Source organism: Rhipicephalus microplus, chromosome X (assembly GCF_043290135.1).
Source record: "Rhipicephalus microplus isolate Deutch F79 chromosome X, USDA_Rmic, whole genome shotgun sequence".
NCBI classification, from domain to species: domain Eukaryota; kingdom Metazoa; phylum Arthropoda; class Arachnida; order Ixodida; family Ixodidae; genus Rhipicephalus; species Rhipicephalus microplus.
In genome coordinates this window covers 467,038,841-467,065,004 of record NC_134710.1, presented here as the reverse complement: position 1 = coordinate 467,065,004, position 26,164 = coordinate 467,038,841, and the positions used below count along the sequence as shown (strand labels likewise).

General features: G+C 44.5%; 1 protein-coding gene across 1 annotated transcript in view; it reads right to left on the bottom strand.

The window, feature by feature from the left end:
* Positions 1–24,359, bottom strand: part of LOC119161768 (cubilin) — a 274,271-nt gene extending 249,912 nt beyond the window's left edge. The window contains exons 1-2 of the mRNA XM_075880748.1: positions 24,133–24,359; positions 6,186–6,709 (exon numbers count right to left, since the gene is read on the bottom strand). Coding sequence (XP_075736863.1) covers positions 6,186–6,473 — 288 coding nt within the window. The 5' untranslated portion in view covers positions 6,474–6,709; positions 24,133–24,359. The remainder of the gene's footprint in view (positions 1–6,185; positions 6,710–24,132) is intronic.
* Positions 24,360–26,164: the final 1,805 nt, after the last annotated feature.

Sequence of the window (26,164 nt, the reverse complement as noted above, 5' to 3'; positions counted from 1 at the left end):
TATGACGCTACCGAGCAGCATGCATCAATGTTGTTCGCCGGCAAACTGTTGATACTCAAACCATTACGTTTTTACGTCACGAAATCGCAATATAATTATGGAAGACGACCAAGGGAAGTGCTTCGGATATTTTGACCTAACGGCGTTCTTTAAAAGGGCCCGCAGCCGTTTTTGAGCATAATCTCAAAACGCTTCCAATCGGTAGTAGAGGCTCCCGACAACACGCGAGCCAAACAATATAGCGCAGCACGCGACCTAGAATTCAGAATAAATTATCTAAGTGAGGTAATTATTGCTTTCTCTAGTTTGCCCCTGCTTTCTCTGCTTTCTCTTCTCTCGACAAATCACGGAAGACGCTCGAAAATCACTCTTAGTAAGCCCGTCTACCAGCCATCGGCTGATTTGCCCGTGGCGCGCTCGGTCATTACAGAGATCACTGCGGGAGGTCGTGATTGCTCCACGCGTTCGCGTGCGACCACACTGAAAAAGCCGCGCATTCGAATAAAAAAAAAGAAAAAAATTGCTTCAAGTCACGAGGCGCGAGTAACGTCTTTCTTTGCTCCTGCCATCCCTCCCTGCTTAGCTTCCAGCGCTTTCGTCGGGACGGAAGAAGAGAGAATGCAATAGCAGCATGCGACAAACCTTTGATTGATTGATTGATTGATTGATTGATTGATTGATTGATATGTGTGGTTTAACGTCCCAAAACCACTATATGATTATGAGAGACGCCGTAGTGGAGGGCTCCGGAAATTTAGACCACCTGGGGTTCTTTAACGTGCACCCAAATCTGAGCACACGGGCCTACAACATTTCCGCCTCCATCGGAAATGCAGCCGCCGCAGCCGGAATGCGACAAATCTTTGTAACTCCACTCACACTGGACAGATTTTAAAAAAATTCGCGATGCCCCACCGCGGTGATCTAGTGGCTAAGGTACTCGGCTGCTGACCCGCAGGTCGCGGGTTCGAATCCCGGCTGCGGGGACTGCATTTTCGATGAAGGCGAAAATGCTGAGGCCCGTGTGCTCAGATTTGGGTGCCCGTTAAAGAACCTCAGATGGTCAAAACTTCTGGAGCCCTCCACTACAGCGTCTCTCATAATCATATGGTGGTTTTGGGACGTTAACCCCCCAAATCAATGAATCAATGAAAAATGTTTGCGGCGTTGAGTTCGTGAGACACGAAGCTCTTCTAATAATTCATTTCATGGCTACATAAAAAAAGTGTTTCAGGGCCCCTTTAAGGCGCTGCTAAGTAAAGTACACAGGACTCGGGAATTTCGCTTTCATAAAAAGGCTGTCGCCGCAGCCAGCATTGGATTCCGCGACCAAGCACCATATCTACTAGACTACCATGGCACGTGTATTTGGTGCTTTGAATGACTACGAATGCAGTCTTATGCAGCAAATTCACGATCCCTTTACTACGGAGTGCAACATATTCGCGATACACCAAAAAAACTTCGCGCAATTACGTCGTAAAATGCGTGCCACATTTAATGTCGACCGTCAAGTACTCACGGGGAACGTATGTACAAAACATCTTGCACCGTCTCTTGTAAGACATTCTATGCAAGAACCACGTGTCCTGTAGCTGATAGCGGAGAGCTCAAAGCACGTACAAGAGCTCTGACTTCTTTGTTCGTTCTCGCAGGAGTGACGTATGTTCAATCTTCTATAATTTTTTGCGTGCGTACACACACGACATGTTACGTAGTTCCGAGGAACGTTTTTTTTTTTTTGTTGCAAGATCCTCGCTTCTGGAATATCTCGCGAATTAGCAAAATACATAAAAGTATTCATTAACAATGCATCTTAGATAATTTAACTGCAGAATATATTGGAGGTTGCAATTTAAAGCTGGAAAGTCTACATACTCGGTGGTTTTATAATTCAGGCAATAAATGGCGTTAACTCAGGATATGCTATGAAAGTTTACGAACAGGGGATTGAAATCATGACGGCGTAAATTTTCTAATATGTGTCTTTTTCTGTTCATTCGTTCTCTTATTTTTCAGAATTAACAAAATATTATATTTTGGATAGTCCTCCACATGGGCTAAAAACTGGGATCAAACAGCTTTTCTGGGGCCTAGGAGACAGATTACATGGCAAACGTGTGACAGGTGGAATATTTTCGAAACACATAAGCCGAAAAAATTGCATAAACAAACATATTAAAATAGCCGCACAAAGCAGGATAGGCAGAGATTTTAATTACAAACACTTAATTTTTAATTTAATTAAATTTTTTTACAAACACTGTTGAACACCAAATATTACTAAAGGAATGTTCAAACATTATTTACAGAAAGTAAATAGCAATGGGGCTATTAAAAACAACAATCGATAGGACAAATGACACCCACAATTTTGGCAGTAAACAACACAAAACACAAACATCGTCACAATATAATAAAAAATAGTACTTCATCATACACAGTTATAGGCAGAGAAAAATAAAGTGCAAGTTTGTGGAATATTTGAAATATGTAAACAGTAGTAATTGAGAAAAATTTCACGGAAAGTACTAAGTGTAGGTGCTTATTTAAAATGCATGAGATGTTATATTTCATTGAATGTAGTTTATAGTCACTATAAAAACGCAGTACCAGTCAAGCTCTTGTCTTACAAAAGTTGATAATGTGACTATTGCTTTGCCGAAGAGCAATTGGCTGAACTGTTTAAATTCAGAACACAAATAAAATGATCGAAGAATGCGGAGCTCGTAAATACATTTGATTTCATTTATACTATGTTTGCGTAAATGTGTCAAAGTTGGAGATCGGTAAGCAGTGTTGGCAATGTGATGGATAGCTTTTTTCTGCAAAAGCAATATTTCGTTTGTTACGTTGAGTTGTAGTAAGCCGAACCAAACTGCAATAATTTAAATGCGACTGAAATAATAATTAATTTATTTGGATTTCTATTCCTGCTAGAAGAATTTCACACGATGGCAATGCTCCTGCAGTAAAAAAAGTTTCTTGCACAAATGATTTACGTGAGAATACCAACATAGATGAGATAAAAATGTCACACCTAGAATTTCTTCGACAATATCTATTCTTTGATCTGCACACATTATATCTTCTTGAATGCTGCAAACCCTATTTTTAGTTCTATATATATTTACCTTCATTTTCTTAGCGCTAATTCCAAGTTTCTTTGATAAGGACTACGATCTAATGTTACAGGAGAAGCAATTTTAGCTTTTTATCAACGTATCTGTATCTGCACCGGAAAACAATGCAGTTGCATCATCAGCATACAGTATAAATTTTAGTGACCTATTGATATTAACAGTATCATTTATGAAAACACATTAAGAAGGGCTCCTAATGCACTGCCCTGCGGGACACCTCTACTTATATAGGCAATAAAGATGAGTGATGGTCACCAAAGTACACACACACTGTGATTGTTCTGATAAGTATGAATTTATTAGATTTAGTGAGGTACCCATAAACATTATGAATTTCTAACTTATGGAGTAGCGTACTATGGGCAATAAAATCGAGAGCCTCGATGAAATCAATGAACAAACCTAATGTAAAAAGTCTGCTGTCAATGTGATCTGAACTTATTTGTTTGAGGTGAAACAAAAGTGGACTTTTTCGAACTTCCTTTAAGAAAACAAAAGTGAGCGTCGCTTATAATGTAATTTTTGGTTTAGAATGTGTCTAATCTAATGCACAGCGTTTTTTCAAAACCCTAAGGAAACACTGGAACAATCTATTTTGAGCGATAGTTTCAGATGAGGTTTTCGTCACCAACTTTTACGCAGTACAGAAACAGCGGAGTGCTTTATTTCACGTGGGAGCTCAATGAACTATACTGCTGAATTGGATATGTACTTCTTAAACCTGAGCGTCGATTCAATTCGCCGTTCTTGGTTCAATGTTGTGGTATAACAAAATCAGTGATGGCTCAAGCTACAAAATTCATTACTTCGCGTGAAAACGTAAATATATAGTTATAGAAGCTACTCGTACATAGTCTTCGGTTACTTTTAAAAAATCCATATCGCAATGTCATCCACCTGTTTCTTCCACAAAACAAGAAAAAGTACAGATTTTTTTCAAACAGAAAGCTTGTATAGTTAAAGAAAAATATTTATTATCATCAAACATTCAGGGGTGCAGCAGCCGAAAAAAGATTGAGGCCCTTTTGCAGCAGCTAGATGTTAATATCGTAGCACGAAAGTTGAAAACCAGAGCAAGTGACCAGGGGAAAAGACATGCATTTTTGAGCCCAAATCTTTAATTCGGAGTATTATAACAAAGAAGTCTTATATTACGAAAGAAAACGAAAATATCAACAGACCAGGTAGCATCAACGAGCCTGTGCACAGAAGAGCTGAGCACTGCTACTTCAATAAAAAAAAACTGCATTGAACAACCTCACAGTGCAACACACGATGAAGTCTACATTAGCATTTGCAGAACCTGTCAAACCAGTCGGAAGGGGCTGCAAATGCCGATGTAGACATGCCAAGCTGCCGACCTCTCCGCATAGTCGTAAAGCAGGTGCGAAGGGTGCAGTAGAGGGAAAAATAAAAAAAGTGTTGCACTCTTCTGTTTGTTGATGTTGTTTTTTAGGGCCACACATACGTCAGAAGGATTGTCAGTGTTCTATCTAAACATCAGCTATGATGCTTGCACTTTGAATGATACGGGATGTGCCCACATAAGCAAATAGGTACTTTGAGTTGAACACACGCACAATCCTACGCAATCAGCTTGATACGTTGCATACGCCGCAAGTGAACCACTCAACACGACCTTTGTTCACCGTATCGACCATACCGGGATGCGCTTCGTTCAACTAGATGTATTATATGTGAAATTAAATAGCTTTAAAGTTCTTCTTAGCGTCCTCGAGTGGTAGTGGCCGTGATAACGGCCACTGGCATCCATGCCGAACCAAATTGGTTTCACTTCTTGTCCCATCTAGCAACCTCACTGCTTTCATTCGAAATTTCTCGAGAGTGTCACGTAGCTAGAGCAACCTGTCATTACGCTTGCGTGCGCCGGGGTTTTTTTTTTTTTTTTTCGGGTGTGCACTCGCATCCGTGGAATAAATACGTTCTGTTACGCACATGCGCACTTCTCTGCAGTAGCCGTGCAGCGTCCGTAGGCTCATTACGTACGTCCAACTGAAAGTGTCTATTGAGGAACAAAATGTGTTGCGACTCGTGACAACTACTAGTAGCCCCTACAAAATTTTAGCACGCTTTATTTCAAGTTTACACTGAACTGAGGGGAAAGTAGCTAACAGAACATTTTGCATGCTGCAGTAGAACATTGCTGAAAACTTCTGGAACACCTTCTTTCTCTATTATGATAGGTTTAAGGTTACGCCTACGGTGGGCGCTTTTGAATTAGATTGAATGACGATGCCCAATGTTGATGGGGCCGCTCTCTCATCCTTGTTAAAATTAGCACAACCTAAACTATTTCGAAGCTGGAGCGATAAGCATTTTAGCGAAACATGACGCAAATTAAACAAGTTTAACGGTTTTGGCTCCGCTTAGCGCAAAAAAGCAACTGTATCAGATTGACATAACGGGCGCAGCTGTTGTATGACTGAGCATTCGAATCCGGAACCAGCGTTTGTTTCGGAGAGCCTTCACTAATCAGAAGGCTAGCCGACTACAGTAGCAAAAGCGGATTCATTCACAAGTCAAAGCTCCCAGCCAACAATGTCGACAAAGTTCTTGCCAACTAGAACGCTGGTAGACTATAGTTTGGACAGTTTGCGCCATATTCTAGGAAAATCCGCGTTGTCGTATTAAAAGCTAGTTTCAAATCCGTGCATATCTCGTTATTTCTGTTCGTTGTCCTCGTATGATTACCAACGAGAATTTCCCTTTAATGGAAACCCACTTGTCTGAAAATTTTCTGTGAATTCCTTTCATGGCTTCGTTTTTCAAATTAGAAAATATTTCCATCTCATGAAACCACGCGCAAAATGCAGGTTTCTGCAGAACGGATTTTTGATGGATGAACTTGGTATACACCCGTACTTTTCCTATGGCCGGGACAAAATTGACTGCCACGACAAGGAATCGATGGTGCGTCTGAGGCTGTGTGACAGCTCACCATCACATTGAAAAAGTAAAGCAATATTGGAATATGCCGTGGAACGTATATTGAAGAGAAAAAAAAAAACAGCGGGTGCTTACCTCTTCCGCCGACGCCTCTGTAATGTGGGCAGCGGTGGAGCTGGGCTCTATCGTCGTCGACGTTGCCGTAGTCGTGACATCGTTGGCCGTGCTCCCTGTTGTTGGCACTTCCCCTACAGTCATCTCGGTGATTTCGAACGTCGTCGAGCCGAGGAACATGGTCGTGGTCTCGGCCAGCATTGGCACAGTCTTACCGCTGGACTCATCGTCCGCCACGCACATGCACAATCGGATTAAGACAAACACAAGTAACGACAGCGTCCGCTTGTGAGCACTGGGAGCCACCATCTCGGCTTCAGTGAAACAAGACGCGGAGTGATTGTGACGAATGCAGTCTGCAAGCTCCTGACAGCTCTTGAAGAGGCAACACCACAACAGCTCAGGGTGGCCGTCCTTGCCCGAGAGTCCGTCTCCTCACGGCCTAAAAGAGCTTGAGGCGAGTGCACTGTGATGCGACCGGCTCCGTCATGTGTGGTGCCCCTAACCCTGATGGGCCTGTAGCTGCGGGTAGTTCTTGATGTGCTCTGAAATGCATTGAACACAATGTTACTCATCATATAGTTAACTAGGGACTCAAGCTTGGAAGTCGTGAGTGCCTCCATCACAGTTACGATGTAACCCAGAAAAAGTGCAGGCTGAAAGACCTTTCATAAAATAGTTTAGTGTGATAAAAAACTGGTCTTTACTATCCTGGCCTAGCGCCATCAAGCTTGCAATAATATCTTGACAAGGAAATTTTTTTTCCGAAGGGGTGTAATAATGAAGGTAGTCGTCGAGTATGGTCCAATCACACTTGCTAAATACTGTACGAATGTAAATAAGTGAAGAAAGTGATCTGCAGGCTCATTCTGACTGTTTTGCAACCTCGAAAATTGCAAGACTAGTGTGATCCAGTGTGCGATGACATCATGAGGTATATCTATCTCTCTTTGGTCATGAAGCCGATACCAGCGCATGTAAAGATCAGGTGAGCAGCGTTTTAAAACATTCGTGGCTTGCCATGATATTCGAAAGTTTCGAGCCACTGCAAAAAGTAATCGCGCTCACATAATAGTAATACACGAATACTTGTATTGCTTGCTTATGTGACATTCATCTTAGCGGCTATAGCAGGCCTTTAGAAGTACTTCCATAGAGTCGGTTTCACTCTAAGAATAAATACGAGCTTATTTCGAAAAACCAGCTGGGTTTTCCAAAAAACCAGCTTCATGTTTCATTCCGAAAACCCAGCTTCATTCCGAAAAACCAGCTTCATGTTTACATTTGAGTAGTGTCAGCAGGTTTCATTCGAAGTGAAACTACGCTCTCTCTACTAAAGTAAACACTTGGCATATTGTAAGATAAAGGCTTGCCTTTGGGAATGAAAATGCTATCTTTTGCGTAGTGGTCATGTCACAATCTCTGGTAACATTTGTGGCATATTCACTCTTTTTATCGAAAACAAGGAACGCAATCGCGTAAGGTATGATAAGGTAAATTTATTCAGGTCCTGAAGATTAACGCTTTGGTTGACGCAGACGGCTCCCACGTATGAATAGCAAATTTCGACAATCCGAAACTCATGCAAAGGGCTCAGCGTTACGAAAACTTGTTTGCGGGATTGGATGGACAACGCATACGAGTTCTTTTTGAGTGAGATGTCGTTAGCTCTCAGTGTAACTTATACCACAGTCCCTTAATACCGTTCTGGTCACGAAACTTCTCCGTCACTCTATGGGAGAGCTTGATATGGTGCCAAGAGCGGCCGCTACGTGGCGCAAGCCGTCCTAGGGGGGCCATCGCCCCGCTGCGCCCGGCGGAACGCACTGGCCGCGGCGGCATCCCGAAGGCGTTGTGTGGTGGCAGCTCGCGGTTTCTGCATCAGCTAAACGCGAACTTCATGTGCCAGTGCACCGTGCTCAAGGTGGACGGCATGAAAATCCGAATGAACAATGCCTAAGACGTGCTGTGTGACGGGTTGCAGCTCCGGATACCGAAGCAACAAACAAAAAACGTCGCTCTTCTGTTTCCCAAGTAGCGCCGAACTCCGAGAGAAATGAAAGCGAGCTATACCGCGGTTGGAAGCTGGCGGTTTCAGCTTCGAAAGTAAGAACGTTCGGGTGTGCGAAAAGCATTTTGATGCTAGCGACGTTGTGAGAACCGACGAGCACATCGTGAACGGGGTGGTCGTGTCGCTTCAGCGAGAGAGACCGAGGATTCGCACGAACGCCGTTCCAAGAATTTTTGACGGGCTCCCGGCGTACCTGACAAAGCCACAAACAAAATCGAGGGGCTATTCGAAAGTACCTAGCAGCTGTCTTCTTGCTCTCCTGAAAATTGTTGAAGAACATGTAGAGACGTACACGCTGCAAAGCATTGCACGCGGTGACGTGTACGCGAGGATTGTTGAGGGCATTTTGCTCGACAGCCGCACAGCGTCAGCAAGTGTAGGTTGTCTGTTGCACTTTTTAGGGACGACAGCTGAGGTTGTACACTTTTTTTTGAGATGTAGATTACATTTCTTCACTCGAGAAAAAAACAAAGCCTCGCGGGCAACTGTGCGCAGTTCACGCCCTGCAAGTGGTGGGTGGAAGCCACAGTGTTAAGCATAATGGCTGTGTATGTGAGCACGCCTTCCCATTTGTATATAGTGTTGTATATCTTGTATACATTACACTGTATTATTTTCGTACTATTCATGTTTATCTGCATATAGTGTAAATAGTGTATATTCAAATACAGTTTATTTTAGGCAGTGAGCTAAGGCAGAGTGCAGCTGTTAATGAAACGAAATACACATTGTACAGTAGAGTCACAGATTGTGTAACATTGCTCAGAACAGCTGCAATAGTTTCTAGTGCTTTTCTTCTCCAAAGTGTTGTTCTCAGTGTATTTTGTGTAAATAAATGTTTTCCAACTTTCTCCCCATTACATGCACCATATGTTAATCTCCCATTCATAAGTACACACCTGACTACTAGGCGGCGTATCATTAGCACCAAATTTAAGATTTATTGCATGCCTTAAATCATAACCACCCTTCCCCCCCTCCCACCCAAAAAATAAAAACAAATGTGTGATGAGGTACCTCGGTAGTGGCAGAGGCGGCCAAGCGGCTAGCACTGGCATCAAAAGGAACTTCCATATTAGACTGCTTTACTTCCGTTCCTGGAGAAATCATGGGTTGTCGCCCGGTAAATAATAATGCCCTAAACAGTAAACACAAGGAAACGTCAAGCGGCGGATGTCCCGTGTAAACTGCGTGGAAAGAAGTGATCAATCAAATGTTGGGCACGTTTAGAGCGGTTGCGAAAGCCCTCGGCATCGAAAGTCCCCGCGTCAAAAAAGCGATCGGACAAACGTGTGTCCAAAACAACTGCGCATTTGGGTATAAACTCAATTGAAAGGTCTGGAATAAAACTTCTGGCTCAACCATTCAGTTCATTTGAATACTTGGGTAGTAGCACGCGAGAGGCGAGCCGGATATAAACCAATGTGATTGCTCTTGTACTACCCGGTCGTGTTTCATTTCGTTCACCTTCCTCCCCCTATTAGCGGCCCTACCAGAATATAAAGCTCACCTACCGCATAAACATAATCGCCCTTTGGCCGGGCGCAAATACAAACATGTTGTCGAGCAGATCAAGCAGTAGCTGCTCGCATCAAGAGCATGGAGCATAAGCATCGTCTTTCAACACTTGCGAGCTATAGCTCGCAAGTACCGCTTCGAGGCATCGTAAGTACGCATATAATTGGGCTATGAGACAATTATTGACACAATGCGTTATCGCGCGGTGTGAGAACACTTTTAATGCGCTGCTGTTTATAAGGTGGGCCCGCACTTCCAAGTAAACTACGCGTGCGTTCCAAAGTAAACAGCTCTCATTCGTCGTCGACACTGGATCCCGTTTCAACTTATTTATCTGGTGGCATTGATGCGTTCAGAGACGTTTAAAAAATGTAACAGGAGGAACAGCACGCACATAATCGCGTCGAAACGTCGGCTGCAGTGCGCATACAAGCCCAGCAGTGGCGGCGGCTTGTGGCCCCCATGCGACGGGTGGCGCCTCTAGCGACAGATTTTGTCCCTATATCAACCTTCGGGCGGAGTTTCGTGACCAGAAAAGCATTGAAGGACTCTGCTTATACTTATCTTTGGGTTGTAACGACTAATGTTCTTCTGTTCAGCCAACATATTCTGCCATGCTTTATCAGCATGGATCTGTCCAACACTTGTCACGTTACATTACAGTATGTGCCCAAAATGTCGAAGCATCTCTTCATTCAACATTAAGTACACTGTAACATTAGAGTTTTGATCTACAACTATTCACGCCTGTTCTGCTTTCTTTTCAGCTTCTGTTCTTTCCTATTCCACAAAATCTGAAGTAATATGACATGTGAAACAATATAAATAGAAAAAATTTATCCGTAGGGTACAAAACAATCATGCAAAGCAGTGCATTACAAAAGCTTTAAATTGACGCGCAAACATGGTGGCTTCGGTATTGATGTAATTAGAGCCGTAGGCACGATAACGAAAAAGCTCAACGCACACTAACACGTCCATTGACCATCTTTCATACTCCATGGTTTTTCTAATTTAGCACCAGCCAAGAGCACAAGCAGTTTCAGGAATTCCGTGATATCATGCATTTAGGTTCACATTAGACGAAATGGAGCGTGGTTCTTGGCCTACCTTTTCTCATTGCACTCCTGAATGTTTCTGGTTATTTGGAGTAGAGTATTTATATTAAAACTTCAGTGTTGGCGTCATTTCTCGTGCTCTGTTCATCAGCAAGAACAGAAAAATCACGAAGTAAGTGTTCGACAGATGGTAGGTTCTTTTAGAACACTGTGAGCCAAAATGTCACAATTGTAAACATCGTAGCACCACAAGCACTTCCGCGATTCTCCTGTAGCGTCTATATTTTGCTCTACACTGCGCAATAAACGCCAGAAGCTGAAAGCTGTCCAAAAAAGCATTTTAATTCAATGATAGCTTCACAGTTACGTTTAATTAACAATTGATGAAAAGACAGTTGATCGATGAGACAACTCAAAGCAAGGTATCAATGATTTGAAATTTCGTGTGGAAGTTGAAAAAATTTACTTAAATGGTTCACAAAGCCCCCATCTCCCTTCCCCCTCTCGCCCCCCCAAAAAAAAGGACTCGGCATGCTGAGAAAGCACATTCTGTAGATGGCAGGCACTGGAATGGCAAGCTCAGTCAAATATTTGCAGTCGTGCGTGGTACGGAGAGCTTTAAAGTGGAGCGCACAATTGCCATCTCTTTAGTCTAGGCATGCCTTTTTCGTAGAGCTGCCTGTGCTCACTATCTTCAGAGCTCTCGGCGCCTGAGATAGCATGGTATTCAATAACAGCTGATTCAAGTCGAGAGCGCTGATTGGACAAGACGAGGCTAGAACTTCTGAATAATACTGTTAAAGTAGGTTTCGATGTAGGCACCATCCACAATATCACTAATCCTGAGCGCTAAGCACGGAAGCAAAGACACCATTTACGATAACTTCCCTAGTTCTACGAACTAACTGCTATGAACACTCGTTTCTCCTAGAACCCAGGAGGTATCACTGATCAAAATAACCTATTAGATATTATTACGAAAAAGGGTTCTCTTTCCTTGTATGAAAAATACTTTCAGCAGTTCATTAGGGCTGTTGATTATATTTCTTTTTCATTTGTTCCTTCTTTGCAACGTGACCTTTTAAAACATGATGATCGATTCATCGAAATTTCTTCGAATAAATGTGTAGTCTCTGCTTGTCTTGTCTTGTTTGATTATTTTACTATTCACATCAACGTTTCTCTTTTTAATTCATTTGTTTATTTTATCATTTTTTTGTTCGTGTCCTTAGAATAATCATTTTACTTGTATGACATCTGCCACGTAGCGTCTACTCTGTAAGTACACTAGTGTGCCGTTTTGGAATATTTTGTTTCTTCAGTTCACTGTTGGTTTAGTATGTATTTCAAAATTCATTGGAAATAAATAAATGAAAATAAATAAATAAACATAATTTTGCTTAGTGCCACGGGGTGCCATCACATACCAGCGCTGCGCAAGAGGAGGAGAAGGAGGAGATGGAAAACGCTTTAAATATGCAGTAAAGCCCGGTACCTCACCTCGTGTTTGACAGATTGAAAAGAAAGGCGACGGCCGCAATAAGCCGCGCAAGGCTTGAAACAGCGATGCTTGACGATTCTTAACTCTAACCTGGCTGCTGCCGGGTTGTAACAAGACTTTCACTGGTTGATGGTAGCTTCATCTTTGAGCCATTTTGCGCGAAACAACCAAGGACGAAAGAAAGAGCACACATAGGCAGCGCTCGTTCGTGTGTGCTCTTTTCTTCGTCCTTGTTTGTTTTTCGTTCGAATTAGACCGGCTAGCAGTTTTTTTTTTTTCGTGCTAGGTTCTTTCTAGGCTTTAGCGAGGTGATGCTAGGTCATTACTACTTTGACTCTCAGCTCATCGAGATTTGAGCATAATTGCACACAGTCACAGACGTGACACGGACATACACAATACAGAGAAAGAAACTCACGCAGAAACTGAGCATTCACACCTCCCGTAGATCTATACCATAGAGTTTCATACAATAACACCTAGAGGAGAATGTGGCACTAGTGTCTACGCGGGCTCCTTCAGCGACGCTTCTACCCCCACGGTAATTATGGAAAGTGCAGGCTCCGGATCCGGTTCGGATGAATTACGTTTTCGGGATTCGCGACGCTCCTTTACCGAGAGTAAAACAAAATGATCAGCATCATCAGCCTGGCTACGTCCACTGAAGGACAAAGACCTCTCCCATGTTCCGCAAGTCAACTTGGTCCTGTGCTTGCTGCTGCCATTTTATACCCACAAACTTCTTATTCTCATCTGCCTATCTAACTTTCTGTCTCCCCCTAACCCACTTGCCTTCTCTGGGAATTCAGTTAGTTACCCTTAATGACCAGCGGTTATCCTGTCTACGCACTACATAGCCGGCCCGTGTCCATTTCCTCTTCTTGATTTCAACGATGATATCCTTAACCTTGGTTTGTTCTTTGATCAATTCCTTGTTCCTTGATCAAAGAGAAGCTCCAGGTTACACCGATACCATTTTCCTTTTCATTGCTAGCTGCGTGGTCCTAAATTTAAGCTGAACCCTCTTTGTGAGTCTCCAGGTATTTGCTCCGTAGCTAAGTACCGGCAATATGCAGCTGTTGTATAAACTTTCTGAGGGATACTGGCAATCTACCTCTAAAGATTTGAGAGGGCTTGCCAAATGTGCTCCACGCCATTCTTATTCTTTTAGTTACTTCAATCTTGTGGTTCGGCTCCGCTGTTATTATCTGTCCTACGTAGGCATAGTCTTTTACAATTTCTAATGCACTATTACCCATCTCAAAGAGCTGTTTTCTTCCGAGGTTGCTGTAAATTACTTTCGTTTTCTGTAGATTATTTTAGGGCCTACATTAAGGTACGGGGAATACACTGGGTGAATAAAAAGAAACTCCTCAAGCTAGAACGATGCAGCGTTTAACGGAATGCAAGATACTTGGCGTCTCTTTCCGGGTTATAATGAAAGTAAAGTAGATTGAACAAACAGGGCTAGCTGACATTCTAGTTGAAATTGGCAGAAAAAAAAGTGCACAGACCTGCGTGGAACATGCAACGCAGTCGCAGGGAACGCTGGAAAAGAGGCATATCTATAGTCCGTTGTATCCAAACTCTCGGGGGTCGATTACCACAACTACAGTTGCAAGGTACCCCCAATACCATAAATCATAGTAATTTTTGAAGTAGGGACATACACACTGTGCCATAATTGAAGGAGGCAGCGAAAGCCACAGGGTTGCTCTGGAAGGAGGAGACATAGCGCTATAGAAGCGAGATAATGTGTCAAAGAATAAACAAGACTGCGGACACGCTACACATATGAGGAAATGAGGTCTGCGGAGACCCGCCAGGTGGAGGAAGGGTTAAGGCAGGCAAAGTTGGCAACTACCCCTTTGTGGGACTAAGCCACAAGGAAATTCGTACGGGTTTCATAGAAAGTCTTAGTTGCCGAACGATTCGTCCTCATCCGGAGATCAAACCCGGGACCAACGCCTTTTTGCGGGACGGTCTCTCTACCAATGGAACAAACCAGGCAGCTCGCAACTGGCAGAATGAGAGCTAATTCATCGAGAAATCGAAGAACAACTTTACTTGAGTCCATGCCCTTCGAGTTGTGGATTAATTCGCTCGCGCTCACCGAATTGCTAGTTTCCTGGTTAGCTAAATTAGCAGAGCGTCTGCGCTAGAGAAATGTTGGTCCCGGGTTCAATCCTTGCACCAGGACAAATTTACAGGTAATTGATACTTTTTGTGAAATCCGCACGGATTTCTTTGTGGCTTCGCGCCACAACCGAGAGGTTGTCTATTTTCCCTGTTCGCTACACATCTGTTGATGATGATATGTGGGGTTCAACGACCCAAAGCCACCATATGTATATGAGAGACGCCGTAGTGGAGGGCTCCTGAAATTTCGACCACCTGGGGTTCTCTAACGTGCACACAGATCTGAGCACACGGACCTACAGCACTTCCGCCTCCATCTAAAATGCAGCTGTTGCAGCCGGGATTTGATCCCGCTACTTGCGGGTCAGCAGCCGAGTACCTTAGCCACTAGACCCCCGTGGCGGGGTGCTACACATGTGTGGGGAGTTATGTGCCCTTGGTTGATGCTTTGACTGAAGAGATAAATAAATATGAATAAGCCATTGGTTACGGGTGAGAAGGTTGAAATTCCCGTTTTTTTTCCGCAATTCGTATTGTGTGACGCCTGCGGTTGCTAAGTTAGTCCTCTGCCACGCTATATTACATCTGCTAATGTGACTCATTTCTATACTTGACGCATGTATAGCATCTTTTTGCAAAGAGCAAGCACCGACATGGCTTTGGGACAGAATATTTGTCGTCTACGCAGAAGGACTTGGTTATAATGCCGCTACGTCCTTGATATTTTTCTCTTATTTGTGCGATAGCTCTTATGGACACCGTGGCGATAAAAAACTACGCTGCCCTAAATGGGTGTTGTTGTCATCTGATAACTGTTCTGGCACAAAAAATTGAATCTGGGCAGGTCACGTAATGCTAATTATAAAATGAATAATAGTTTAGGGTGTGTTAAATCCTGAAACCACGATATCATTATGAAGGGCGCCGTAGTAGAAGGCTGCAAAAATTTTGATCATCTGGCGTTGTTTAACGTGCGCCCGATTACATACCCATGGGCAACTAGAATTTCGCCTCCATTGAAGTGTGGCCGGGATTAAATCCCACGACTTTCAGCTCTGCAGTCGAGCGTCTTTAACACTGAACCCCCATGACGTCCGAAGGACAGACGATTGATGTTGCGTTGGAACGACGGAGTGGATTTCCAAGAGATGTGAAAAATGGTTGAGGAAGGCAGGGGCAAAGATCGGGTGATAAAAAGCGGAAGTTTGCTGGCATGAACGAGAAGCAATTCACGCACATGATGACGAATTGGAAGCCACTGAGAGAGGTGGTCCACGTGTGGACATAGAATATCATCACGAAGGCGAAAGTGATGATGAGCTTTTGATGTAGATTATACTTGAAGATACATGCGTTACATCTGCTAAGAAATGCAATGCACTGTTATCTAATCTATCTTCAAGGCTTACCTCTTTTAATTATTTCGTTGCGATTGCCAGTCATTGCCTGAACTGCAGTTGAAGCATACCTGCTTAAAACTAGTATCATATCCAGCACAGTTTTTCAAGATGTTCGTCTTCATGACATACATAGCGTTCGGACTAGGATAGTGCAGACCTCATGGGACTAACCATTGAGAATTTTCCAAGCTGCTAATGGGACGACTTTTGAAAGCTTAAGCTTTAACTTGAATGAATTTAGCCGGCAACTACAAGTATGTATACTTTGATTGATTATATGTGGGTTTTAACGTCCCAAAACCGCCATACTATTATGAGAGACGTCGTAGTGGAGGGCTCCGGAAACCTCGTCCGCCTGGGGTTCTTTAAACGTGCACCCAAATCTGAGCACACGGGCCTACAGCATTTTTGCCTCTATCTAAAATGCAGCCGCAGCAGCCGGGAATCGATGCCACGACCAGCGGGTCGGCCGCCGAGTATACCTCAGTGACCACCACGGCGGGGCATGCAATACATTCTTTTGATTGGGACTGAGCTTGTATGTTTTGTAAGTAGATCACGTGTTTTAAAATTACACAATGAAAGCCAATAGGTAATTTGTTTTTGTTTGCTATGAGGGCATTGTGTGTTCCTTTTTTTTCTCATGAGGATAATTTTCATCCTTGCTGAACGTTCACACGAGAAAACGTTGGCATGATATGACTGTGATTCAGGTGTTCAAAAACTATTTTTTTGCACTCGAACCGCTGAGGATGCTGTTGGCTTAAATCGGAGAGGTTTTTTTTGAAGAAGGCCACTCAGACTTTCTAGTTTTTTCACACTCATTCTCTAAGACGCTTGAATTTGATGGGAATCGAAATAGCTTCTGACAAAACGCTGTTATGGCGAGACCGGATGAAGACAAAGTTCATGTCTGATGTTATTTGAGGCTTAGCGACCCAAAACTGTCATAGTGGGGAGCTTCGGAAATTTCGGCCATCTGCACTTCTTTGACGTGCGCGATCTAAGCGAACGGGCGTCTAGCACTTTGCCTACCTCGAAATGCGCCCGCCGCGGCGGGGTTGGAGCACGTGATTTTCGGGTGAGAAGCCGAGGATCATGACAGCTGTATATATCTTCGCGACTGTGACCCCTCAAGTACATTGCGCCGGGCATCACCTTAACCAGTTTGTCTTTTTTTTTATAAACATAGACGGCCGATCGTTGTGCGTCAACGGCGCCGCCTTGGTACCAGCTCTGCCATTCACTTAACGGCTTTGACACTAGAGCCCATATGTGACAAATAATTCTGTAACTATGTATTTAATCTGCCACTTGTTGAAGTAAGCCGCTGATAAGCGTATTATATTTTTTCCAGTTTCTTATACATGCCCAAGCATGGTGCGGTAATAAGACACGCCATTTTGGAGATAGTTGGGTTACTTTTGATCATGAACCTGGTGGCATTATCGTGCACATATATTTTAGTCATGAGTATTTTTTTTTCTCCCTTGCATTGAAATGTGGCCGCCGTAGCGGGGCATGGAACCGGCGTCCTCGAGTGGAACGCTGTGCCTAAAATACCACTATGGCGGGTTGCCAAACGCATAGTTTTACCAGCGTTAGTGCTGACCTGTAGGTATCTGTATTGTTTTTGTACCGCATGCAATGACGAGACTCAGTAAAAGTAAAGTAGCTAACGTGGGAAGCCTTAGATCAAAAGTTTTATTCCCCAATTACGTGCCAGATCCTTGTTGTTTCGCAAACAATTAGGTAACCTATTCTTCATTTGGACAACCTGACAAAAACTGTTGAAAATTCCTTTGAAATCTGGTGCACACATTTTTGCCCTCTGTCGGCATCAGTGAGTCACTTCAAAGGCAAAATAATGCGTCATGCGAGTGCACTTGTAATGCTGCAAAACAAGAACCATACCCAACTATCTTTTCTCTGTAACGGTTCGCAGGATGTGACGTGGAATTCTCAGTGTGTGTGTGTGTGTGTGTGTGTGTGTGTGTGTGTGCTGGTGAGCGTTTTTTTTTCTAATAATAGATATATCATAGCTGTACAATGTCATCGGGATATTCTGCATAAAGGCAGCAAACATCAATGCAAGCCAACGATAGCTTCACCATGTTTGATTTACTTTTCTTTTTTTGCGGGCGAAGGAGAAAACCATGTTTTACTCACGTGCATGTGTTTGTAAGTGAGCATGTATATATAGACCTGCAAAGCTCAAAAATACTGGGGCTTAGACGGCAAAGCAATAACACGAGTACTGAAACTTTTAGTTCTTGGATTTTTATATCATTGATGGTATGTGCCAGTACCCTTTGAAAGGCTGAAGGGGAGAGTGTGGTTGATTTGTGGGGTTTAACGTCTCAAAACCACTATATGATTATGAGAGACGCCGTAGTGGAGGGCTCCGGAAATTTAGACCACCTGGGGTTCTTTAACGTGCACCCAAATCTGAGCACACGGGCCTACAACATTTCCGCTTCCATCGGAAATGCAGCCGCCGCAGCCGGGATTCGAACCCGCGCCCTGCGGGTCAGCAGCCGAGTACCTTAGCCACTAGACCACCGCGGCGGGGCGAGGGGAGAGTGTGGTTTCCAACAACTAAAGCCTCAAGTAGATCGAGCAGGCATACATAGTTCGAAATAACTGTTTGTGGACCGCAAGCAAGGTTCCTTAAATTGGAAGGGGGGGGGGGGGGGGTTAAGCATTTACACCCCTACTTAAACGTGCCCTTTGAGATATAACCTTCCTCGGCTGCTGACCCGCAGGTCGCGGGTTCGAATCCCGGCTGCGGCGGCTGCATTTCCGATGGAGGCGGAAATGTTGTAGGCCCGTGTGCTCAGATTTGGGTGCACGTTAAAGAACCCCAGGTGGTCAAAATTTCCGGAGCCCTCCACTACGGCGTCTCTCATAATCATATGGTGGTTTTGGGACGTTAAACCCCACATATCAATCAATCAGATATAACCTTCTCGCCCGACTGCGCAATAAAATGCCCGAAAATGTTTCACGCGAGTGCTCATTGCGTTCGAGGTTGCCACGTTCAGCAGCGACCGTCTGTGTATGCCTCGTATGCATATGCGGCTCATCAGTGCATTGCCGTAAGACACGCTCGGCGTCTCATGAGGGCGAACTGAACGAAGGCCAGGACCCAAGGACTCGCACATTTCACGAAAATTCGTAAGAAGTGGTCAGGTGCATTGTGCAGTGTAAAGGCTCACAGTGAATACCGAAATCAATGTTGAGCGCCAGAAACCTGCATAGGTCACCGGACCCGCGGCACTTCACTTCTATTATATAGCGATTGTGAGGCACCACCTTGAACTCAAGACGATAGTTATAGCGCGAGAACAAAACGACAACACAGAGACAAGAAGGACACGAAAGACTTGTCTCTGTGTCGTCGTTTTGTTCTCGCGCTATAACTATCGTCATGCCATACCGACTAGCCAGAGTGCCACACTTGAACTCAAGTTTCAGACCTTGCGTGTGTGAGGATAAAAAAAAATATGCCCTGCAGGTTCCCTCATGCATTTGCTGAAAAAAAAAAAAACTTCAAGTCTGCGTGGTTTTTCTTCTCAGTCGATGTACTGAAACTCGTTCTCACCGTTTTAAAAGATTTCTGCACCTAAGGTGATTTTACAACTGCTTCCAAGATCGGATGCAGTGCAAGCTTTCTGCACCCAATGCCACCTAGATAATTTCAGGCCTGCTCACTTTGTCGGCCAGGCTCTGACGTCACTCCATTTTGGCCAGTGTGTTTCGCTGCTCAGACGTGCCTATGCTTGCTCTCGTCGCTCGACAGACACGGACTGCCAAGCCCGAAGAAAGTTTTCGTGGCGTGCTAGTGTTTTCGTTGGCCATTTGAAAAGACCATCTTTTTCTGTATCCGTGAACTGCAACGTGTAATGCATTTTGTGCACTGAATACTCGCAATCTGTACGGTCGGAAATCTGAACAGTTGAGGAATGCTGCGTAGCGAATTGTCGTGGCAAAGGGACCGATGCTGCGCGTGTTCTCGTTTCCTAAGGAAAATCGAAGAACGAAATGGGAGTGTCTTGTTGATCAAGCTGACGTCGACATTCGTTTTCTTCATGACCCGAAGGTACAGCGGTGAGCACTGTTAGAGTGAACACGCGAGCGCTAGGCCGACGGCACTGTCAGCACCCCGTTGCGGTCATCACTGGAAACATTGCGCATTCGTATCACGCCTTCCGCGAAATAGTTGTTCCACCGCGCGCATGACGTCATGAATGCACTTGTTCGTCGTCTGCCAGCCGCATTTTTGTTTTCTAAGTCCATGCATCCTGCATTTTAAGATTTCTTTAAACATCTGTGCTTGAGCAGAACATGACAAAAAACTTGTATATCTATGGGGGCGTGTCTATTCGTTTCCTTCAAAGTTGTTGTGCACGCAATGCCGTATATAAAACAACCAAACATCTTTTGCAGCCGTTCATTCTGTCGCCAGGTCGTATTATGGTCAGGGTTCCTGATGATGAACGGCGCTCAATTGTCGATCTTTCCCTGAAAGGTTATTCCCAGCGGTATATTGGCGCTTTAGTTATTGGTCCCTGAAGACTGTGAACAGGATAATTCAAGCCTACAAGTATGAAGGTCGCATTCAGGATGCACCCCGCGCGCCCCGCCCTAAAGCTTCCACAGATGACGAAGACGCCCTCATAGTTAAGTGCAGCTGCTGTTCGTAACCCTTTCTTGCCAGCCCCAGGAATACGCGATGACTTGGATTTGGACGTTTCGGACACCACTGTTCGACGTCGCCTGCGTACTGCGGGCCTTCGCAGTCGCGTCGCTGCGCAGAAGCCACTACTAACGGCGGCACACAAGGACGCACGACGGCAGTTCGCTGAGTTGCACGAAGCATGAACATCAGAAGAGTGGGGTCGCGTAATCTTTTCGGATGAGTCGACGTTTTCGGCGCGACAAGACCAAAGATTGCGTGTTTGGAGACTATCAGGCTCACGGTGAGGCAATCTTCCTGCTTTGAGAAGCAATTGTTTTAGTTGCCACGCAGAAACCACGCTGGAAATGCCACGCAGGAACGACCCAGACAACGTGCAAGGTGTTTCTGCCAGTGGGAGATCGAGTGTGAGCGTGTGGGGTGCTGTTTCAAGATATGGCTTAGGGCCCCTGCAACGTATACGTGGACACTTATCGTCGGAACAATACTACAACATTTTGAACAATGTGCTGCTGCCATATGCGAGCAGTTTATTCCCAGACGGTGATTACCTGTTCCAACAGGACCGGTCACCGTTACACATGGCGCGGGCTGTCAAGTAGTTCCAGGCGGAGCAGCACATGCAGCTACTGGAATGGCCTCTGAAAGGAGCGGACTTGAATGGGGTAGAAAACGTGTGGGGCCGTCTCAAAGCTTCTTTGGCAAGGAAACTCCTTTATTCCGCGACTTCGAACTAGTTGTGGGCGCAAGTCAGCAACGAGTGGGAAAGGCTGAAAGCCGATGGAGAATATGTTCGATCACTTTACGACTCGTTACCGTCCAAAATAGCTGCAGTCGTTGCTGTTAGTGGTCACATGACTCGCTATTAGATTTGCTCTAGTTTCTATATTTGTTTTCATGGTCTTGTTTAACTTGAATTGCAAAAGTGCGATTTTCTTGAATAAAAAGTTTAATAATAATCCCTCTTACACTCACTTTTTTCCTTCACGCGCCAATCTTGAATCGAGATGGACCTTGAAATGCAGAAGGTATCAGCTCATCGAACCAAAAATGCGGCTAGCAGACGACAAACAAGCGTATCGAAGACGTAATGCGCATGGTGGATAGAGTGTTTCGCAAAGCAGATGCTGCACATGTACAATGTTTCCAACGATGGCTGTTACGTGGCGCTGATAGTGCCGTCGGCCACGCGCTCGCGTGTTCACCCTAACAGTGCTCACCACTGTACGTGTGTCCGTACTACACATTTTAAGTCGTTCCAATGGCCCCATGGCCACCATGTTTCGTTCTTGCTGCAAAAAAAAAAAAAAATGTGTCATGCGTGCTTCTGACATGTTGGTGCAGGCCCTGGCATTAAATTTATAAGCGCAGGTAGCAGAACATTTTACAACAGGCGCTTTTCCTTCAGAGTCAGTAAACATTTAAATTGGTGATTAGCAGCGTAGATATGTATTACCTCTGGTCACATGGTTCATAAAATGGCAGGATTGCTGTTGCATTACTTAGTACATCGGTTTTGTGTATAGTATTTTCTTGCCGGTGTTCGTATGACGTTTCTGCAGTATATTGCGGTCAGCACCTTAGCCTTATATGTTTTCTTGAAATTTAAATGCGTGTAGACGCTTACGGTAAAGCGCTACCTTGATTGGTTTTCTGGTTTGTAATAGCTCTACTTCAGGCTAAAATAATTAGGAGCCACTACCAAAAATATACCGATCCAAGAACCGGCAGTGTGGTAGAAGTGCCCACAAGGGCTACACCGTTTAATATAGACCCAGTACTAGCAATTTTCCCAGACCCTAAATTATATGACCGACTACGCACAACTGCGAGAGGGGCCGAAGCAAAAGAGGAAACGCCGCTTCTTGTGTCGGTCACAAGAAATTTTCGTGAAACGAAAGATTTGCTTTTCTCTTGGAATGGTCATCCCCCTGATATTGTGCTGATTAACATACTTGTGGCAGCAGCACACACAGTCTTCAATACCTACGTGTCTATGAGGGCAGATGTTCGGAAAAGTACAAACTAAAGAGCAGAAAGTGCGCAAATGAGTATAGGAAGTTGCCCTGCATGCTTCGGATGGTGATTTTGTGCGTGCGTGCATGTGTGTGTAAGTAAATAAAGAATCAATGAAATTTTTCTTATTCAGTTTGTCACTTCATTGGTCCATCAAGCTTTGCTCTTATAGATCGACCACACAATCGATAGCGTTAATCTTTGACTTTTTTTGTGGGAGAAATGGCTAACAGGCGAGTCTCCATAAGCTTTAAATTGCAATACATTACTCATAACAGTGCTTTTATTTTTACCCAAAGAAGGCAGAATAAAGCTGTTAAGCATGTAAAACTTGCCGCGAAAACCGTTTATCTTTTAACGAGAGATGATTGTGGCAATGAATTCACGGACTCACGTACGCGCACTCGCGCGGGCAAAACGAATGACGTCCCTGCGGCATGTGAGCAGACCTGATAATCTTCTAGGTGGCATTGTCTGCACCTCGCCTGCTTTTGCTGCACTGCCTGCGTCATTGGTGCGAGTGTAACCATGCCATGCGAAGACGTCATGTTGACGTCACAATTTTTGGCGATGTGTGATGCCGTCACAACGCGATCATTTTTTACGGCACTCCTGCGGACACCGACGCTGAAGATCGATTTTCGCGTTTGGTGCGGCATCTAACCCTTCCACCTTAACATAACAGAGTGAAGAGAATACAGCAGTTGCTAAACAATTTGAGCTCGTGTTCTTGTGAGTTAAACTACAGCTCATCTAAGAATTGACAGAATTACCTACGAGTGCGCATACAAAGTGCAGCTCACTTTGATGTTGGCTCATCAGCGTGGTCGTTGTTTCTCTTATAGAATCAGAGGTCTTAGTTTTATTGCGGTACCGTGAATAAAGGTAAGAAACACACAAAAGAGCACACCTTGGGAAAAAAGCGATTTTTGCCCGTGCAATCGAGAGACCTTTCGCTGATGCTCACCTACTATGAATTTTATTCTTTTCGCCTAGTAATCTTATATATTGCCATTGTTTAAATGCATTATGCGCCATATTACAATTCATATTACGTGAATTCAAACAAAGTTTGTACACACTATACTGAAGCACGTAGTTAAAAAACATTTGCATACTTCGCTCATTTTCTTCATGCCATTGGGTCCATAAATGTCATAGATGAACTTAAACAAACAGGGAAAAATGAACAGAATGGCGCTGAAGTCGGTGGTAATACGCACGTTGATGAACACTTGTGGTACTTCAGCTGTGTTTATTAAGTGTTATGCAAAATTATACATTTTTCAATTGTGTTATCTTCGACTTGGTCACTTGGCATTGGTACCGATTTACAGAGTTCTAGACTTCGGTGCACCATCTCTATTGCATGCACCAAGAGCACTTTTTCTTTCTAACTTTCGAAAAAGAAAAGTAAATAAACCACGTGAATGGCACGTCCGCTTAGACAAGTGGAACTTTTCCCCGAGAAACGTTCCACTTACTTAGCGGTTTCGAAGACGTGCTCGTCACCTACAGCACGGCAAACGCGAAGACGAGAGTGAAGAGAACGCGCGTGATACTCACGGTTTGCAGGGTTCAAGAGGTCACGGCGGCGTCGGTCAACATCGCATCGGCGTCACGAAAAGGCAACGCGCTTCCTCCGCGGAGTCGGGGCGAGAACCGTTTGCGAGGCGGCGGCTACACCGACAGCCCGGTCGGATGAAGGGGGCGCGTCTCCCAAGGTGTCTCGATGAGTCCGCACGCGTGCGCCTCTATTAGGGCGAGGGCTGTTCGCCGGCGGAAGTTGCGCCTTCTCCTTCGGACGACGGGCGGACTGGGTTCTCCGCGAAGGACCTTCCGGAAAACGAAGGTGGCCGCTGGCTGGAGGAAAGACGTCAGAGGAGAGGGCGAGCCAGAAGGCGCACCAGAGAAAACAAAAGGCTCGGAAAGCCAATTGCTGTGGTTCACTTGGCGGGGGAAGTGACGGTACCTCATGCGGAACCGAGCGAGTCGCGGCTTCTTCTCCCCCCTTCCACGCCGCCCAAGACGCACGATGATGGCTCGGTCAGCAAGCCCGCTTCACGCACAAGACACGACGCCCTCTTTCTCGCGTCGTTCATCATCGTTTATTGGCAGTTGCTGAAGTTTTCATATAAGTCTTCGAGCCTTAAGGGACACCCCAAAACAGAGCATAAATGGCGGAACAGCGTGTGGGGCTGTTCGTATAATGACCACACAATACAAGCGTGAGTGCAAAAATGACATCGCCAAGGTTTCCATCAGCTTTGTACAGCCATATAGCCAGGTGAGCCGAACGCCCCCTAATGTCGTATATCGGACGCTGCGTCAAAGCACATGCAATCTAGGTGCAAGCATCACTTCGAAACTGTGAAAGATCGATCAGCTTTGCGTTAGCGCGACGAACAATACAAACGCGGTCAGCTTATTCTTGCGGCCATATGAAACCATCTTGCACGAACATTGGCTTATAGCATGGTTGCTTTTCGGAGTGCGAGAATTCATCTGCCGTAGTAATAGGAAAATAGAAAAAAAGGGAGCACACGTTAGAACAACAGTGTCTATATAAAAGCTAATGCAGAGATCTGTCAGTCGCATGATCGTGGTAATCCTAAATCTCAGTTACAAGGCAAGTTTGTCAAACAATGCATCCAGCAAACGTAACTGCGTAACTCAATAGACATCATAGTCGCTACACGTACGAACGGTGCCAGTACCGCCAGCACAAAGTGGTACGGTTGCTAGTGTTGTCAATCTGTACATGGTGGATACCACTGCCGCCGCGCTCGCCGAGTGGAGCAGAGTGAACGACAACACGGAAAATGTGGCCTTTAGAAGTCACGTGACTTTTCAGGTGAGAGCACCACAATCTGCTCCTGGCTACTCTTGGCACAACAAAAACACTCTCGTTCCACCAATGAAAGACTATGCTCCTACTTTTGTTCAACCATTGAAGCCCGCTGGCTCTGAACAGAGCACTCTCAGCGGGCGTTCGAATGCTCTTGTTTTGCCAGTGGAATTCGCCATGAGAAGAAAAAGATCACTTCGCCTTTGAGTTGTCTTGAGTGAGCGTACAAGGAACACAGTTGTTTTTATGTCCGATATATTGCCGAGATAATTACGTAACAGCAGTATACCGAGCGCAATCACATGAAAGAAGCAGGAAATATTAAGGGGATCAGGCTGGACTTCTTTTCGAGCTTTGTTACCGTTACTTCAAATCTCTTGTTAGGGCATTGTATTAAAGCAATATATATATATATATATATATATATATATATATATATATATATATATATATATACTTATTTCGAAAGGTAGCGTCATATTCGTCGAATTTATCCAACACTAATGCTTTTGGGAGTTGGTTCTTAATGACAAAAATAAAAGAGGAAATAGGACCAGCACGCCACACCGGCACGTGTTTTTTCTCCGCATTGTTTAACACGAAAATGTTGTATGCCGCAGTCCACCACGGCTCCATGGCGTATTGTCGTCACAAACATGACGTTGTCAAATATTCAGTATCAGATTGCAAAGATGACAAATGATAAGGAAAGTTCCGAAGAAGGTAGTTGAACCAGCGACCTCAGCACAC